Consider the following 18,673-nt stretch of genomic DNA (forward strand, 5'->3'; position numbering starts at 1 on the left):
CCTTCAAAATAAAAGGTGGAAGGAAAACTTTCCATGATAAAAGCCAGCTCTATGACAATATAATCACTAAGCCAAAACTATAGGGAATACTTCAGGGAATACTCCCCACAAAAGAGCTGAACAACCAACATCAAGAGCCCACAAGAAGGAGAATGCAATAACTAAAACTTGAGCAGGCACAAAAATGTTCAAAGCCCAAGAAAGCACCAAACCCACATAAAGACTCCAACATGGCAGGGATTAAATTGAATCTCACAATTATAATATCAAATATTAATGTTCTTAACTTGCCCATCAAAAGACACAAGTTAACAGAGTAGATCAGAAAAATGGACCCATCTATCTGTTGTCTTGAAGAAACCTACCTCACTACTAAGGATAGACACCTCTATGGATGAAAGGATGGAAAATGTTTTTCCAAACAAATGAAAATAAGAAACAAGCAGGTGTGGCTATATTAATATCTGACAAAGTAGACTTCAAAAGTAATCAAAAAGCACAAAGAGGACATCACAATTGTTAATTTATATGTACCAAATACATGTGCACCACATTTTTTAAAACAAAACCTACTCAACAACAAACCAGAAATAAATCCCAATGCCATTATAGTAAGGGACTTCAATAGCCCACTGTCAACAAAAGACAGATCATCCAAGCAGAAAATCAATAGGGAAATAATAAAGCTTAACAACAGCATAGATCAACTAGACCTAACAGACATCTACAGAACATTCTACCCCAATTCTACAGAATATACATTCTTCTCAGCAGCCAATGGAACATTCTCCAAAATAGATCATATATTATAGTATAAAATATGCCTCCATAATTCAGAAAAATTGATGTTACTTCCTGCATCATATTGGAGCACAATGCATTAAAGCTAGAAATTAACAAATAAGAAATTACACCAGGGCTGGAGAGATGGCTTAGTGGTTAAGCGCTTGCCTGTGAAGCCTAAGGACCCTGGTTCGAGGCTCAGTTCCCCAGGACCCACGTTAGCCAGATACACAAGGGGGCACATGCATCTGGAGTTCGTTTGCAGTGGCTGGAAGCCCTGACGCACCCGTTCTCAATCTCTCTCTCTCTTTCTCTTTCTCTCTCTCTCTCTGTCACTCTTAAATAAATAAATAAATAAATAAATAAATAAAAATAAAAAATGAACAAAAAAATTAAAAAAAAAAAAAAGAAATTACACCAGCTCCAGGAGACTGAACAACATGCTGTTAAATGATGAATGGGTCATGAAAGAAATCAAAAATGAAATTGTGAAATTTCTAGAAACGAATGATAATGAAAACACAATATACTAAAGCTTTTGGGACACAATGAAGGCAGTCCTAAGGGAAAATTTACAGCACTAAACGCCTTCATAACAAAGACAGAGAGGTTACAGATTCATAACCTAACAATCCACCTAAAGACACTGGAAAAACAAGAAAAATCCAATCCTAAGGGTTCCAGAGAGAAAGAAGTAATTGAGATCAGGGCAGCACTTAATGAATTAGAAACTAAGAAACAAGAAAACTGACAAAAGAAGGAGCAGGTTCTTTGAAAAAACAAGATTGATAAGCCCTCGGCCAATATGATCAAACAAAAAAAAGTTTCAAATTAACAAAACTAGAAATGATGGGCTGAAGAGATGGCTTAGCAGTTAAGGCACTTTCCACAAAAGCCTAAGGACCCAGGCTTGAATCCCCAGAACCCACATAAACCAGATGCACAGGGTGGCGCATGCATTAAAGTTTGTTTACAGTGGCTGGAGGCCCTGGTGTGCCAATTCTCTCTCTCTCTCTGTCTGCCTCTTCCTCTCTCTCTCTCTCATAAATAAATAAAAAATATTTTTAAGAAATAGAAATAAAGCCAGGTGTGGTGGTGCATGCCTTTAATCCCAGCACACAGGAGGCAGAGGTAGGAGGATTGCCATGAGTTCAAGGCCACCCTGAGACGACAGAGCTAATTCCAGGTCAGCCTGGGCCAGGGTGAGACCCTACCTCAAAAAAAGAAAAGAAATAGAAATAAAAAGGAAGAGGTCATAACAGACATCAGTGTAATTCCAAGAATTATCAAACATGTTTCCAAAACTTTTACTCCACAAATTTGGATAACCTGGAAGGAAGAGATGAATTTCTAGACACACACCACATACCAACACTACACTTAGAGCGGCTGAGTCTCCTCAGAAAACTCATTACATCCACCACGATTGAAAATGAACCAAAAACATCCCCCAAAGGAAAAGTCCAGCACCTTATGGGTTCTTAGTCTAATTCTACCAAACCTTCATTGGAGAACTGAAACTGCTTTTTAATATATTTAGGGACTACTCCCCAACTCCTTCTATGAAGCTAGCATCACCCTAATATCAAAACCAGACAGAGATACAAGAAAAGTATAGACCTATATCCCTGATGAACTTAAATGCAAAAATCCTGAACAAGGCCTGGTGTGGTGCACACCTTTCATCCCAGCACTTAGGAGGCAGAGGTAGGTGGATCGCCATGAACTCAAAGCCACCCTGAGACTACACTGTGAATTCCAGGTCAGCCTGGGCTTAAAGGAGACCCTATCTCAAAAACACAAAACAAAATAAAATCCTGAACAAAATCCATCACTTTATGATCAAAACAGTGGGGAAACTAGGCACAGAAGGAGTGTGTGTGTGTGCGTGCATGCATGCATGCGTGTGTGTGTGTGTGTGTGTGTGTGTGTATGCATGTATGTATGTATGTATGTAAGTATATATAAGCAAAGCACCTAAAGCCCAAACCATACTTAATGGGGAAAGTCCAGTACTGAAAATTGTAACAAGAGAAAACAAAGCTTATGGCTGGGGAGGTCATAGGACCTAGGATGAAAGCTACTACTGTTGCTTGCCTAAATGGATACATTGTGACCATCAAAAACCCCTCAAAGTATTTATACGTATGTCCATATTTAGGCTACAAATCACTTCTAGTCAGAGAAGCTTCTTTTTCCAGGTGGCAGTTACTACTGGGGACACTCAATATTCATCAATGACCCAGACAAAATATACAGACTAGCAGAAAGGATTAAAAGGCAGGATCCTGGGCTGGAGAGATGGCTTAGTGGTTAAGGCACTTGCCTGCAAAGCCTAAGAACTTGTGTTCAAAGCTCCAGGTCCCACAAAAGCCAGATGCACAGTGACACAAGCATGCAATGTCACACGTGAGCCACAAGGCAGCTGTTCACAGCAGGCTGAAGGTCCTGGCACACCCATTCTCTCTCTCTCTCTCTCCCCCTCTGTCTCTGTCTCTTTTTACCTCTCTCTCTCTCTCTCTCTCCCCCTCTGTCTCTGTCTCTTTTTACCTCTTTCCCCCCCCCCCCTCTCTCTCTCTCTCTCTCTCTCTCTCTCCCTCTGTCTCTGTCTCTTTTTACCTCTTTCTCTCTCTCTCTCTCTTAACAAAAAAAAAAAAAAGCAAGACCCTTCTATTGGTTTCCTCTAAGAAACTCACCTCTTCATAAAAGACTACTTTGGGGTGAGTGGATGGAAAATGGTATTTCAAGCAAATGGGCCTAAGAAAGAAACAGACTGCACTCATCTTATAGGGTAGATTTCAAACCAATATTAGTTAGAACAGATTAAGAAGGTCACTATGGGCTGGAGAGATGGCTTAGCAGTTAAGGCACTTGTGAAGCCTAAGGACCCATGTTTGACTCCCTACAATCACATAAGCCAGATGCACAAGGTGGCACGTATGCACAAGGTGGCACACGCATCTGGAATTCATTTGTAGTGGCTAAGGCCTCAGTGTGCCAATAATCTCTCTTTCTCTCATAAATAAGAAATTAAATTAAAAAAAAGAAGATCACTTTATACTGATTAAGAGAACAATCCAGGCTGGAGAGATGGCTTAGCAGTTAAGGCACTTGCCTGTGAAGCCCAAGGACTCATGTTCAACTCTCCAGGTCCCATGTAAGCCAGACACACAGTGATGCAACATGCAAGGTTGCACATGCACACAAGGGGGCGCACACATCTGGAGTTTGATTGCAGTGACTGGAGGCCCTGACACACCAATTCTCTGTCTCTGCTTGCAAATAAATAATTAAAATAATTTTTTTTTAATTTTTTTTGTTTATTTTTATTTATTTGACAGTGACAGAGAGAGAAAGAGGCAGATAGGGAAAGAAGAGAGAGAATGGGTGCGCCAGGGCCTCCAGCCACTGCAAACGAGCTCCAGGCTAATGTGGGACCTGGGGAATCGAGCCTCGAACCAGGATCCTTAGGCTTCACAGGCAAGCGCTTAACCGCTAAGCCATCTCTCCAGCCCGATTTTTTTAATTCTAAAGGACACCAGATTTATTCACAAATTATGGGTCTGTACGATGTGAGTGTAGTCTAAATGTCAAATAATAAATAAACTAAGTACATGTGCAGAGAAAATATCTGGACAGGCAGAGTCCAACGTATTTGTATTCCAGACATGACAATGCTTTTCTTTTTTATTAGTATTTCCTAAATCTCTAAGAACACTACAAGGATAATTTTCTTCCATTAAAATATTTACACATATTTCAACTATTAAGGTAGAATTCATGAGCCATGTAAGTATTACTTACTCTCCAAGGAAAACAATCTCAGTATTGATTTCTCCTGACTTGTGGCAGAGAAAATTCCTTAGTAAGGCAGTCACACTGTCCACAGTGATATTTCCACAGACCACAATGAACCTAAGTAGCAAGAACAGGGAGAAAGACCATCTGAGGAACAAAAGTCCAGCTGTCTGTCCCATGGGGTCTATAGGGAATGGACTCCAAGAACTCCAGGGATTCCAAAATCTACAGACACTAAGTCCTGCTGTCTATTAAAATGGCACCGCAGTACATGTGTGCATGCGTATACCTCACTAAAAACTTTGCCTGTCACTTACATACATCTTCTTGCCTACTTTAAATCACCTCTAGATTACTTATAACACTTAAGATAATGTCCATACTTGTTGTGCCATATTGCTTATGGAATAATGACAAGAAAAAATGTCTGTACAAGTTCAGCATAGATAGAATTGTTTAATATTTTCTCTCTATAGTTGGTTGAACCAATGGATACAGAAAGACCTGACTGTATCTTCTTGTCAAGATTTAGGCTCTGCCAGCAAATGCCTTAACCATTTCTCTAGCCTTATTTATAATTTATAAACAACTTACTATCACTTGTGCTTGTGAAGCTGTGTTATTCACAATTAAATATTATTTTGAAGGACTGTATCTCTCATTGATTGATGATTTAATGTTATTATGAGCATTTATTAGTTGCTTGTGTCAAGTAGCAAATATCTTGTTTGTAGGGTATTTATTATAGCATCGCTTCTGTTAGTAAATGAAAGACCCTGTCAATATGTTCACCTGGTTCTGTAAATAGGCCAAGCTGTGGGCATCTAGAATGATATATGTGACCAACAGAATGCCTTAAACTGTAGAAATACTTGAAAAGCTACTTACTTCTTTCCTTTGACCACTTGATAGGGCCTGGTATATTTCTTCTTGCTAACAAAAAGTTCCACCATTTCAGGAATGAAGTTTGCAAATAGTACCTGAAATGTCAGCATATAAAACCTCAGGTCAGAGCTGGGGAGATGGCTCTGTGGGTTCACACAAACATGATGACCTGATCTTGGATCTTCAGTTACCCATATAAAATGGTGAGTGAGATGGCATGTGCCTGTGGTCCCAGTGCTGGGGAGACAGAGACAGAGACAGAGACAGAGAATCCCTGCATCTCACCAGCTAGCTCATTTAGCCAAATCAGTGAGATCTAAGTCCAGTGAGAGACCCTGTCTCATGGAAGAAAGTAGAGAGCAATTGAGGAAGTTCTGTGATGCCAACCTGTGGCTTCTAAACCACATACACACATATGTGTATGTATATGCACACACACACCCCTGGGCTCATATACATATGAATACACATGCACACAAAGATAATAATTAATTAAATCTTCAGGTCTTATTATTTGGACAAATATTACAAAACTCCAAAGACTGTAAGAAAGAAAAACAATATAGTTGCTCTTGCCATTACCTAGCAGGGGTAAGGATGGTGAGCAGCATTTTTTTTTTTTTTTTTTTTTTTGGTTTTTCGAGGTAGGGTCTCACTCTAGCCCAGGCTGACCTGGAATTCACTATGGAGTCTCAGGGTGGCCTCGAACTCATGGCAATCCTCCTACCTCTGCCTCCCGAGTGCTGGGATTAAAGGCGTGCACCACCACGCCTGGCTGTGAGCAGCATTTTTAAAGAAACCATTTTTCTTCTGTTTTTTTTTTTTTTTTTCAGCCTTTGGATTTGGTTAAAATTTGGCAAGGTGATTTTTCAGCTTTCAAAATGATAAATACAATGGTAAGCCAACATACCCACCAATTTTGTTCCTTCCTTTTATTCAAACTATACTATTTGGCCATTGAAGAAAACTCAAACATATGGGACTGAGGGAGCAAAGAGATAATGAATGAAATTCCAGGGTATAACACTGTGGAATGAGGAAAAGAAGGAGGGTGGAAAAGAGAATACTATTATGATTTTTAGGAAATTAAAAGAAGTCCAGGCAAAGTGGCACATGCCTTTAATCCCAGCACTTAGAAGGCTGAGGTAGAAGGATCATTGCGAGGTTGAGGTCAGCCTGGGACTACAAAGTAAAATCCTATCTCGGAAAAAAAAAAGGGGGGGCTGGAGTGTTCCTTTGTCCTTTCTGAACTCCTGAAGCAAGCAAAAATGTTATGTGGAATGATGGACCAGAGCTTTTTCCAGACCAAATCTCAAAACCTCAGAAAACTTCAGTCTGATGGCAAAGATGAAGGAGGACAGGCTTGCTCACATCGATGTAGAGGCTAATAAGAATAGCTGTACCCTCCATTTTCCTTGGAAACCTAGTGTTTGTACCTCAGACTCCAGGGGATACAGCTGGGACATGTAGGGTGCAACATATTTTCATTTTCAGTCGACAACTTCGCTGAATAAGGCAATGGTTATTCTCAAGCCACAACTACTTTGTTTCTTGCCATTAACCAAATACTTGACTGTTTATACAACTATATTCAAAAGATAACAAAAATATTCTTCACCAAACTCCCCAGGGTGAAGAAAACGATGAAGATCCGTCCTAGGGAGGTCTTGGCCACCACATCCCCAAAGCCAACAGTCGACATTGTTGCCGTGACCAGGTAAATGGACTCAAAATAGGATAGAGTCTGTGAATTTCTACCTTTCAGCCAGGGATCACCAGAATTTTCTACCTGTCCGAAAAGAGAAGACAATGGAAAGGTCTCTGAATAGAACACAAGGCAAAGCATTGGGCGACTATCCATTAACTCAATGGAAACGCAAAATGGAATTACTCTCAGGCTTCTGTGAAAGCTTTGAAGGAAGTGGGTAGTGACCATTAAGCCTGTTTTTTCTAACTGTGATTGTCATTGACATCTGAGGGGCATGTGGCTTTATACATAGCATGGGGAATACTCCACAGAGGATGGCTGCCTGCACTTCCCTTCTTCTAAGACATGACTCTGTATTCTGGAGTGAGGGGTCTCTAGAAGTTACTACTCATTCTCATTTTCTAAGCAGATCAAGAAAATCACTAAGGAGAAGCCGTGTGTGCTGGCGCACGCCTTTAACCCCAGCACTTGGGTGGCAGAGGTAGGGGGATCGTCATGAGTTTGAGGCTACCTTGAGACTACATAGTTAATTTTAGGTCAGCCTGGATCAGAGTGAAACCCTACCAAGAAAGAAAAGAAAAGAAAGAAAACCACTAAGGAAAGAAGTTGGGCACTGAATTCAGTGAGTTTACGCACATGAATGAATACTAGTATCTAAAAAAAAAACAACAACACATTTTTCATGCAAAATCTTTCCAGTGACTTAAAAAACAAAAATCTAGGGCCCTGGAGAGATAGCTTAGCACTTAAGCGCTTTCCTGTGAAGCCTAAGGTCCCTGGTCTGAGGCTCAATTCCCCAGACCCACATTAGCCAGATGCACAAGGGGGCACACACATCTGGAGTTTGATTGCAGTGGCTAGAGGCCCTGGCGCACCCATTCCCCACCCCCCTCTCTCTGTCTCTCTGCCTCTTTCTCTCTCTGTCTGACGCTCTCAAATAAATAAACAAAAAAAACAAAAACAAAAAAAATCTAAACCAAGTGTGGCGGTGCATGCCTTTAATCCCAGCGTTCAAAAGGTAGAGGTAAACCGGGTGTGGTGGTGCACGCCTTTAATCCCAGCACTTGGGAGGCAGAGGTAGGAGGATCGCCGTGAGTTCAAGGCCACCCTGAGACTACAGAGTTAATTCCAGGTCAGCCTGGACCAGAGTGAGACCCTACCTTGAAAAACCAAAAAAAAAAAAGGTAGAGGTAAGAGGATCACCACGAGCTCAAGGCCACTCTGAGACTACATAGTGAATTCTCAGTTAGCTTGGACTAGAGTGAGACACTACCTTGAAAAATAAAAAAAATATATAAAAATCTGAAAAGCCAGGCATGGTGGCTCACACCTCTAATACTAACACTCAGGAGGCTGAGGTAAAAGGATTACAGTGAGTCTGAGGCCAGTCTGGGCTACAGAGTGAGTTCCAGGTTAGCCTGGGCTAGAGTAAGACTCTGTCTCACAAAACCAAAAAACAAAAAACTTTGAAGAATAGATCCCTCTGATTTTTGCTGAGTCTTCACATTTTAAAGAAAACAAATTTATCTTATTGTCTTTTATATTCTATAAGTAATATATATTTATATGATATAAATGTGTTCAAATATTGTGATGTGTATTTTGCATAATTACTATTACGTATACCACCATGATGGGGTCTGCACTAAAAGAAATCTTTCCTCTCCAGTGGTTTTGTCCCAGCAATGAGAGTCTGTAGTTACATGACGGCCACATGGTGGAAGCACATTCCTGTCTACAGCCTGGTCATGTTTCAGTCACGAGCCTGGAACTCACTCTGTAGCCCAGACTGGCCTCAGACTCACAGCGATCCTTTCACCTCAGCCTCCCGAGTGTTAGTATTAGAGGTGTGAGCCACCATGCCTGGCTTTTCGGATTTTTTAAAATTTTTTTATTTTTCAAGGTAGGGTCTCACTCTAGCCCAGCAGTCATTACTGGTTCTTTTATCATGCCTTCTGAATTCTCACATTCTTCATTTTAATTCATCCCTTCTGTGGTTTGACTCTATCAGCATATATTTCTGAAAGGGGCTGTTTTCCCTCACATGCTTCGGATGTCAGGAAGGCTACAGTTCCTCTCATGTAAACTTCCTGTCATCTCCTCGGATTAATGGACTCTACCAATGCCAGTTGCTTTTGTCCCACCACAGGACTCGCTTTGTCTGATTTGAACTGTCTTCATTTAAAAAAAAAATTAAATTTCAGCCGGGCATGGTGGCAAATGCCTTTAATCCCAGCACTCGGGAGGCAGAGGTAGAAGGATTGCCATGAGTTCGAGGCCACCCTGAGACTCCATAATGAATTCCAGGTCAGCCTGGGATACAGTGAGACCCTACCTCCAAACACCAAAATAAATAAATAAATAAATAAAAATAAACTTCTATTTATTTTTGACAGAAAGAGAAAAAAAATATATATATATGTTGTGTAGTCAGTGTCAGCTACTGTGAGGTCATGAATATCAAGGATACTTTGTATCTGGAAAACAGTATTATAAGCAAGGACTATCTTATTAAAGATCAGTTAAGTACTCAAAAACTTGTTGGAATAGAGTCATTTTCTCTAAAAAAAAAAAAGTATACCTTTTAATATACAAATACAAGACTTTATTTTCAGGTTAAAGAGATGGGTCAGGGTTAAAGTCACTTGCTTGTAAAGCCTGATGCATCAGCCCAGGTTCAACTCCCCAGTACCCACATAAAGCCAGATACACAAAGTGGAGTGTGTATCTGGAGTTGGTTTGCAGTAGCAGGAGGTCCTGGTGTGCCTTTCTTTCACTTTCTCTCTGTTTCACTCTCTTATTCTCTCTTACTCTCAAATAAATCATTTAGAACAAAAAAATTATTTTGGAAATTTTTTTTAATAAATTATTTTTTTTTTGTTTATTTGAGAGCGATAGAGAGAGAAAGAGGCAGATAGAGAGAAAGAGAATGGGCGCACAAGGGCCTCCAGCCACTGCAAACAAATTCCAGATGCATATACCCCCCATGCATGTGGCTTATGTGGGGCCTGGGGAATCAAGCCTTGAACCCGGGTCCTCAGGCTTCACAGGCAAGCGCTTAACCACTAAGCCATCTCTCCAGCCCTGAAATATTTTTCTGATGCTACTTATTGTGCCATTTTCTTTGGGAACATGTCTTCTATTTATGACATATTAAATCAGTATTACCTATGTTTGCATTTCTCCTCTTCAAACATGAATCATTACATATATATATATATATTATGTTTTGGTTTTACAAGGTAGGGTCTTTCTGTAGCCCACACTGACCTAGAATTCATTATGTAGTCTCAGGCTGGCCTTGAACTCACAGTAATCCTCCTACTTCTGTCTCTCAAATGCTGGGATTAAAGGCCGCCACACTCAAAAATACCTTTACTTGGGTCTGGAGAGATGGCTTAGCGGTTAAGTGCTTGCCTATGAAGCCTAAGGACCCTGGTTCAAGGCTGGATTTCCCAGGACCCACGTTAGCCAGATGCACAAGGGGATGCACGCATCTGGAGTTCGTTTGCAGTGGCTGGAAGCCCTGGCACACCCATTTTCTCTCTCTCTATCTATCTGCCTCTTTCTCTCACTATCTGTTGCTCTCAAATAAGTAAATAAATATAAATGAAAAAAAAAATACCTTTACTTTTGCCTCATGCCTTTCCTCCACATCTGAATTTCCTTGTCAAATTTATTACACGTGATTCCCTCCAATATGCTTCCAGCTCCATAAGATAGTTTTTCTTTTTTTCTTATATCTTCACACCCATGCTTTAGCTCTTAATATTGTTTAATAATCTCTTACTTAAACATTTAAAATCTTTGTATGAATGACCGTGTTAGATCTTTATAGGCTCATATGCACTTTTTCCAAGTAAATTTTCTATGGCTCCCTTTGGAAAATTATGTGTAATTGTTGGTGTTACAACAACTGCTTATTATCGCTGTTTTGGCAGCATTTAAGCTTCGGCGCCATACTGTTCCTTGCTTGACTTCAAGTGGTAGCTGAGACCAGAATAGTGTGGGCATGGCAAGGTGGGACACTTAGAAATCTGGCTTTGGCTGTGATTTCTAACATCCTTTTGACAACATCTACTACTTTCTTTGCTCTGGAATAGAGCTCTTCTTTTTCATTTTCGTTGTCGTTTTGTATTGTGAAAGTTGGTGCAGTTCTTCACACTTTATCTTTGCTCCCACTATGAGCTTTGTTCTGTCCTATTTGGATGCTCTTAGCCGGACGTGGTGGTGCACATCGGTGGGATATGGCTGAAGAGGACGGGGCAGGAAGATCTGGTTGCTCTTATCCTCAAAAAATCAATAACTGCTCAAAAACTTGTTGGAATTAGTAATTTTGAGTCATTTCCCACAGAACACGGTATACTTTTTTTTTTTTTTTTTATTTTCTTTCTTTTACAGTATACTTTTAAATCTACAATTATAAGACTTATTTCCAAACATTTTTCTGAACCTACTTATTGTGCCTTTTCCTTTGGGAACACTTGTTCTAGTTATGGCATATTGACTCGGCAATGAAGATCTCTCCTTCTTTCTCTGCTTGCATCCCTGCTAAAGGTCTCCTCTCTTGGGAGGAATGGATGTTCCCATGCTTAGAGAAGTTGACAATTCAAAGATTCAGAGACCCTGGCCAACCCAGTAGCACCTACTATACAAAGACACCAGTTACCCTTCTGCTATGATCCTTGATGGCCTTGGAAGAGAGGGATGGCTAGACTCTTATTGTCCCAAAGAATCCAGAAATCCACATTTGTATAAGCTCTCAGTAAAGTTAGCAACCAATAGAAAATAAAAATTAAACATGGTTAGATCAAATGAAACATGCCTGAAGGTCACACTAAGCCCAAGAGCCTCACTGGGATTGAAGGCAGACAATTTCCTGCCAGCGTCTCCTGCACGCTTCTGCAATGGTGATGTTTGCTTCTCCCCCAAGGCTCTAAATGCGGAGAATCTTGCTCCTGCTTGGGCTCTGAGGAGGGGTAAGGCTGGTTACACATTTCTTCAAGGTTCTATCATAGCTTGTATTCAGTGTTTGGCCATTTGCTTAATAAGTTTAGGCAGTAAGTTTTAAATATTTTTATAGTTATCGTGTAAACTAATTGTGAGTGATTTAAGTCAAAAAGGACTGCTTCTATATTTTCTATTTTGGTTTTGTTTTTCTGAAAGGGCTCTGCCTTATCTTCTGGTTACTGTTCCTCAGCTGTACTCACAGTGAAACTATGGACTTCCTTTCTGTTGTAGAAATCCATTTAGTCACACTCCTGATCCTGGGGGAGAGGAGCAAGCCTTTTCCATGGGCAAAGGAGGAAGTGAGAGGAACAAGATTAATTTCAGTAGCGCCAGGGAGGCCTCAAGGTCCTTTCTGCGAAAGAACTCGTCCCCAGAAACCACACAGCTTTGTATGGTGTGTGTGGGGGGGGGGGGTGAGACATCCCATATGCTGTGGGGGGAGGTGCTCACTACAGTAACCTGAGCGGAACATGGGGTGTCCTGTCCCACCACCCTTCTGCCGTGTCTTGTTTTGAGCCAGAATCACATGACTGATTCTGGCACTTGTAGGACTCCAACACTTCCTGGGTCTCGGCTCCCCGGATGAACTGGGGTTACAGGTGTACATGCTGAGTGTCTATGCGGGATCTGTGGATTTGCACTCTGGCTGTCTCTGGCCCTCTCAAGCCCTCACGCTTGCACAGGAAGTGTACTTAACCTTTGAACTCTCTCGCTAGCCCAAGTACCGTTTCCATGAGTCTGAAATTCTCACTGGCTTTTTTTTTTTTTTTCCTTTCAGCGTTGGGGATCAAACCCAGGGCCCTCACACAGACAAGTGTTCTACCGCTGAGCTATGTTCTAGCCCTAGCTTCATTTCTTTCACTCTTTGCATAGCTATCCTAAATTTAAAAATCCATAAACCTCTAACTATGAAGATTAAGCAATAAATCTTACCTATTGCTGTTACCATTAGATCTAAGTAGGTCTTTTACTAAGAGTGGATTTTGACCTTGGGAAGAGGTAACAAAGATACTTTGATTGTCGGAGACAAATATTTGCAATAAATGTCAAATAAAAGAACCTAAAGAGGGTTCGGTCTGGTTTCTCTCCATGCCTCAAAGGAAAGATGTGTCAGATGTCATTAGGGACCATGATGAGCTTCTTACCAGGTGAAGGAATCCTGCAGCTGTAAACCAGGTACTGATCATTACTGACAACAGCTTGGAAAGCTTCAGTGAATTACTGGAGGAACAAAGACAAAGAACTGTCAGTCTTCCCTGGCAGGTTCTGCAAAACACAAAGACCTCATCTTCTAGGACCTTGCTTGCTACTCACAGTGGCCGCAGACTGGAGGTAGCATTACCTAGGGGCTCTGTCCTCTCCTACCAGCCTCCATTGTACCAGATCCTTTGCTTTATTCACACAGACACACACACACACACACACACACACACACACACACACACACAGTACAAGAAACACGGCTCTAAAACTTACCAGGTCTCACATGCTTGTTTAAACATTATGGATTTTGCTGTGTCATCCTCTACACTGGTATTACATAGCTTTTAAGGCATATTACATGTGAATCAACATAAGATAAACTTACTAGACTATGAGCTGGGGCAATTGCACAGCAGTTAAAAGAGTTTGCACACAAAGCCTTCCAGCCCACATTCAATTCCCCAGTACCCATGTAAAGCTAGATGCAAAAAGTAGCACTAAACACAACAAATAGAGAGAGAGAGTGCTAAAAGCTGCAAGAGAGAAATAGCTCATCACTTATAAAGGTAAGTTCATCAGGGCTGGAGAGAGGGCTTAGCAATTAAGGCACTTGCCTGAAAAACCAAAGCACCCAGGCTCAACTCCCCAGGACCCATGTAAGCCAGATGCACAAGGGGGCCCACACATCTGGAGTTTGCTTACAGTGGCTGGAGGCCCTGGCACACCCATTCTCTCTCTCTCCCTGCCTATTTCTGTATCTCTCTCTCAAATAAATAAATTAATTAATTAAAAAGGTAAGTTCATCAGAATTACATTTGATTTTTTTTCCAGTGGAAACTAAAAGCCAGAAAAGCTTGGAATGGCATATCTCAAATATTGTAAGACTATGACTGCCAACCCAAATTACTATACCCAGTAACAGTATCCCTCATAAGAGAAGGGAATAGAAAACTGTCCACTATAAAACCTGGCTATATGAATATGTAAGCATTAAGCCAGCCCTGTAGAGAATACTGGATGAAATACTTTGCACAATAAGTAAACATACTCAAGAGGCTACCTAAGAGAAAAAAGCAAAACAAGAACAGTTGCTAAGACCAATGCAGATCAAGGACTGGAGAAATGGTGTAATGGTTAAATGCTTGCTTCTAAAGCCTGTTAACCCAGGTTCTCTCTTTCTCTCTCCATATATATATACATATGTGTGTGTGTGTGTGTATGTGTGTGTGTGTGTGTGTGTGTGTAATCTTTCTCTCTTTTCCAAATAAGTAAAATATTTTTAAAAAAGAAAAGAAGATATCCATCTGTAGTAATCTGAATGCATGCCCCCCCCAACAGACTCAGTTGTTTTATTAAAGCTTGTAACTTGGGTACCCACCTTCCTGGTTGGAGGATGGGGGTAGATCCTGGGGTCCAGACTTAGGTGTGTTTGGGGGTGAATCTGATTTACAGCACAACGATAGAGAGAGAAGTCTGATTCCCGCAGGGTCCCTGCTGATTGCCACCCATTCACAGTGCTTGCTGTTTTTGGTGTGTGTGTGCTGCTGTGCTGGTGCTTTGCTTGCTACAGCTTCTCTCTGCTTGGATCTGTGAGAGGGGACCAGCTTCTTCCACCATCTATGGAACTTCCCCTGGATCTGAAAACTTGACATAAATCCCTCCTCCTCTAAACTGTGCCTGGTTTGCATTTTCATCCCAGCAACGTGGAGATGTCTACAACACCATCCTACTAAAAGAAATATACAGGGCTGGAGAGATGGCTTAGCGGTTGGGGCACTTGCCTGCAAAGCCGAAGGCCCACATAAACCAGATGCACAAGGGGGCGCACACATCTGGAGTTCGTTTGCAGTGGCTGGAGGCCCTGGTGCCCATTCTCTCTCTCTCTCTCTCTCTCTCTCTCTCTCTCTCTCTCTTTTGCTCTGCTTCTTTCCCTCTCTCAAATAATTAAATAAAAATATTTTTTAAAATTAAAAAAGAAATATACAGATTCAGTAAAATTCCAATCAAAATTCTAGTACCATTCTTCATAGAAATAGAAAAAATAATCTCAAAATTATATGAAAGCACAGAGGCCTCAGATAGCCAAAAACATACTCAGCAAAAAGAATACATCGAGTGGTATCACCATACCTGATTTTAAGATAACTACAAAGCTATAGAAATAAAAACAACATTGTACTGGCACAAAAACAGACACATGGTGAAAAGGGTAGAACAGAATAGAAGATCTGGGTATAAGTTCAAGTAACTATCGTCCCCTGATCTTTAACAAAGAGGCCAAAAACATACACTGGAGAAAAGACAGCATTTTCAACAATACTGCTGGAAAAACTAAATAACTACATTTAGAAGAATAAATCTACAGTTTCTTATCTCACCCTGCACACAAATCAACTACAAATGGTTCAATGACCTCAACATAAGACCCAAAACTATGAAATGGCTAAAAGAAAAAGCAGGGAGGACCCTCCAAGGTTTAGGCATAGAGAAAGACTTTCTGTATAAGATCCCAGGAGCTCATGGAATTAGGTAAACACTCAAAAACTGGGATCTCATGAAACTAAAAAGTTATTGTATAGCTAAGCAAACTATCAACAGGGTTAATAACCTACAGAATGGGTGAACATCTTCACCAGCTATACATCTAATAGAGGTTTAATATCTAGAATATATAAAGAACTTAAGGGGTGGAGAGATGGCTTAGTGGTTAAGGTGCTTGCCTAAGAAGCCTAAGGACCCAGGTTTGATCCTCCAGTACCCATGTAAGCCAGATGCACAAGGTGGTGCATGCATCTGGAGTTGGTTTGCAGTGGCTAGAGGTCCTGGCACACCCATTCTCTCTCTCTCCCCCCACCCAAATAAACAAAATATTTTTTAAAAAAAATTCAAACCTAAGCAAAACAAATATTTTAAAAATATAAATATATGCTGTATATGTTATGTAATTTATTTTAGGCTATAATACATTTCCTATTTTTGCATTTTCAAATAAAATGTCTCTAATATAATTCAGTAAAAAAAAAAAAAAAAGAATTTAAAAAATTAAGAAATGATGCCAGGTGTGGTGACACATACCTTTGATCTCAGCACTCTGGAGGCAGAGTTAGGAGGATCACTGTAAAGTCAAGGCCAGCCTCAGACTGCATAGTGAATTCCAGGTCAGTCTGGACTAGAGCAAGACCCTATCTAAAAAAAAAAAAAAAAAAAAAAAAAACTAGGACATGAAAATCAATGAACCACCTCAAAGATGGGCTAGGGAACTAACAGAGTTCTGAGAAGAATAAATACAAATGGCTAATAAACATTTTAAAGTGTTTAATATCTTTAGTCATCAGGGAAATGCAAAGCCACTTTGAGATTCTTTCTAACCCTAATCAGAATGGCTATCATCAAAATAATTACATAAAAACAAATTATGACAAGGACGTGGGGGAACAGGGACCCTCATTCACTGTTGGTTGGGGTATAAACTTGTACAGCCACTATGGAAATCAATATGGAGGCTCTTCAAAAATCTAAAAATAGATCTACCATTTGACCCGGCTTTACAACTCCTAGACATATGCCCTAAAAACTCTACACTTTCCCATGAGATATCTGCTGAGCCATGTTGCTGCTCAGCTGCATAAGGTGGTGCACGTGGGGCAGGACTGGAGTTACTTCACAATAGCTATGCAATAGGATCAGCCCACCAGCTGATGCATGTGACAATGAAGATGCAGCGCACACACACAGTGGGGTTCTATTCAGTGGTAAGGAAAACCAAAATTATGAAATTTACAGGAAAATGGATGGACTTGGAAAAATTATGCTGAGGTTACCCAGGCTCAGAAAGTCAAATGTTGTATATTCTCTTTCATATATGGATCCTAATGTAGAATGGTTTGATTTGTTTATAAGTTATAGTAAGCATCAATAGTACCAGTCAAGAAGTCAGAATGAGACTTGGAAAAAGAAGAGGCAGGGAGGGATCAGAGAGAGGATAGTAGAGAGGCAGTGTAGGGGCAGAATGCAGGGGTGAAGGGCTTGTGGGTGGGGTAGAGGAAAGGGAGGGAGGAGTGGAGGATGAATACATAAAACTAAAGACGGAATGATTTAGAATTATAGGAACCTATTTCTTCACTAGCTAATTAACAGACATAGCTCTCTTAAAGAGAAAGACAGAGCACTTGCATGTGTTTTGGCAGAAGTACCCTGTGGGGGTAGAAAAAGTTTCACCCTAAAACCATAGGCTGATGGGCTATTGCTGGTCAATCCCATTGCCAGAATTGGGTCCTCCCCCACCACCACCAACACATACACACAGTGATCTGTTGGTCAGGGAGACTCATGAGGCCCCAAAACAATGCAGGCTATTATCAAAGCGCTTGGTTACCCTCTGGAACTAGACACTAAGACCCTGTTGCTAATGACATCACAAGCTGTGGTTGGTTGCAGGACACTGAAAAATGAAGCTGGAACTGAGATGGAAGCCAGCGAGCTACCATAGTGCTAGAAAGCGCCTATGCTAGCTGCTAGTGTAAAAGTCACCGATAGTGTGAACAGGCAGTGGCTCCTGCAAGCTACAAAAGGCAAGTGAAGCTCACCAGTGCAATAGCAGCACATAGGTTATAAGGACAATCAACTGCTTTCTGACGGGATGTAAGGCCCGATTAGTGGGAGAGAATTCATACCTCATTCTGAGAACCGAGTCAGAAGCCTATGGCTTGGACTCTAAAGGGAAGCTACCTACTACTACTGTTCTTTGGTAAATGAAGGGGTTATGCTTGTCAGAAGACCTTCTAAATGAATGTTTGTCCCCTTTCCTCAATGCTACTCTCTTTATTAGAGAAATTGCTTTTGTTTTGTTTTGTTTTGTTTTTAATATCTTATTTGTTTGTCTGTCTGTCTGTCTGTTTGTTTGTTTGAAAGAGAAAAGAGGCAAAGAAAGAGAAAGAGAATGGGCATGCCAGGGCCTCCATCCACTGCAAACAAACTCCACACTCATGTACCACCTTGTGCATCTGGCTTTACATGGGTACTGGGAAATCAAAACTGGGTCCTTTGGCTTTGCTGGCAAGCACTTTAACTGCTAAGCCATCTCTGCAGCCCTTGCTTCTGTTTTTGAAGGTAGGGTAACACTCTAGCCCGGGCTGATGTGAAACTTAGTCTGTAGCCCCAAGCTGACGTCAGACTCACAGTGATCCTCCTACTTCTGCCTCTCAGGTGCTGAAATCAAAGGTGTGCGACACCACACCTGGCCGAACTTCTTTTTAAAGATTGCAGCATATACCAGGGTACCTAAGA

The 18,673-nt window shown here is 40.9% G+C and overlaps 1 protein-coding gene across 1 annotated transcript in view; it reads right to left on the reverse strand.

Annotated features, from left to right (window-relative positions):
* The window catches only part of Kcnu1 (potassium calcium-activated channel subfamily U member 1), a 108,913-nt gene that overhangs the window by 71,855 nt on the left and 18,385 nt on the right, over positions 1-18,673 (reverse strand). Inside the window, exons 7-10 of the mRNA XM_045130560.1 lie at positions 13,330-13,405; positions 7,085-7,255; positions 5,470-5,561; positions 4,588-4,698 (exon numbers count right to left, since the gene is read on the reverse strand). Of these exons, the coding sequence (XP_044986495.1) occupies positions 4,588-4,698; positions 5,470-5,561; positions 7,085-7,255; positions 13,330-13,405 (450 nt within the window). The remainder of the gene's footprint in view (positions 1-4,587; positions 4,699-5,469; positions 5,562-7,084; positions 7,256-13,329; positions 13,406-18,673) is intronic.

Source organism: Jaculus jaculus, chromosome 12 (genome assembly GCF_020740685.1).
Source record: "Jaculus jaculus isolate mJacJac1 chromosome 12, mJacJac1.mat.Y.cur, whole genome shotgun sequence".
Taxonomy (NCBI): Eukaryota; Metazoa; Chordata; class Mammalia; order Rodentia; family Dipodidae; genus Jaculus; species Jaculus jaculus.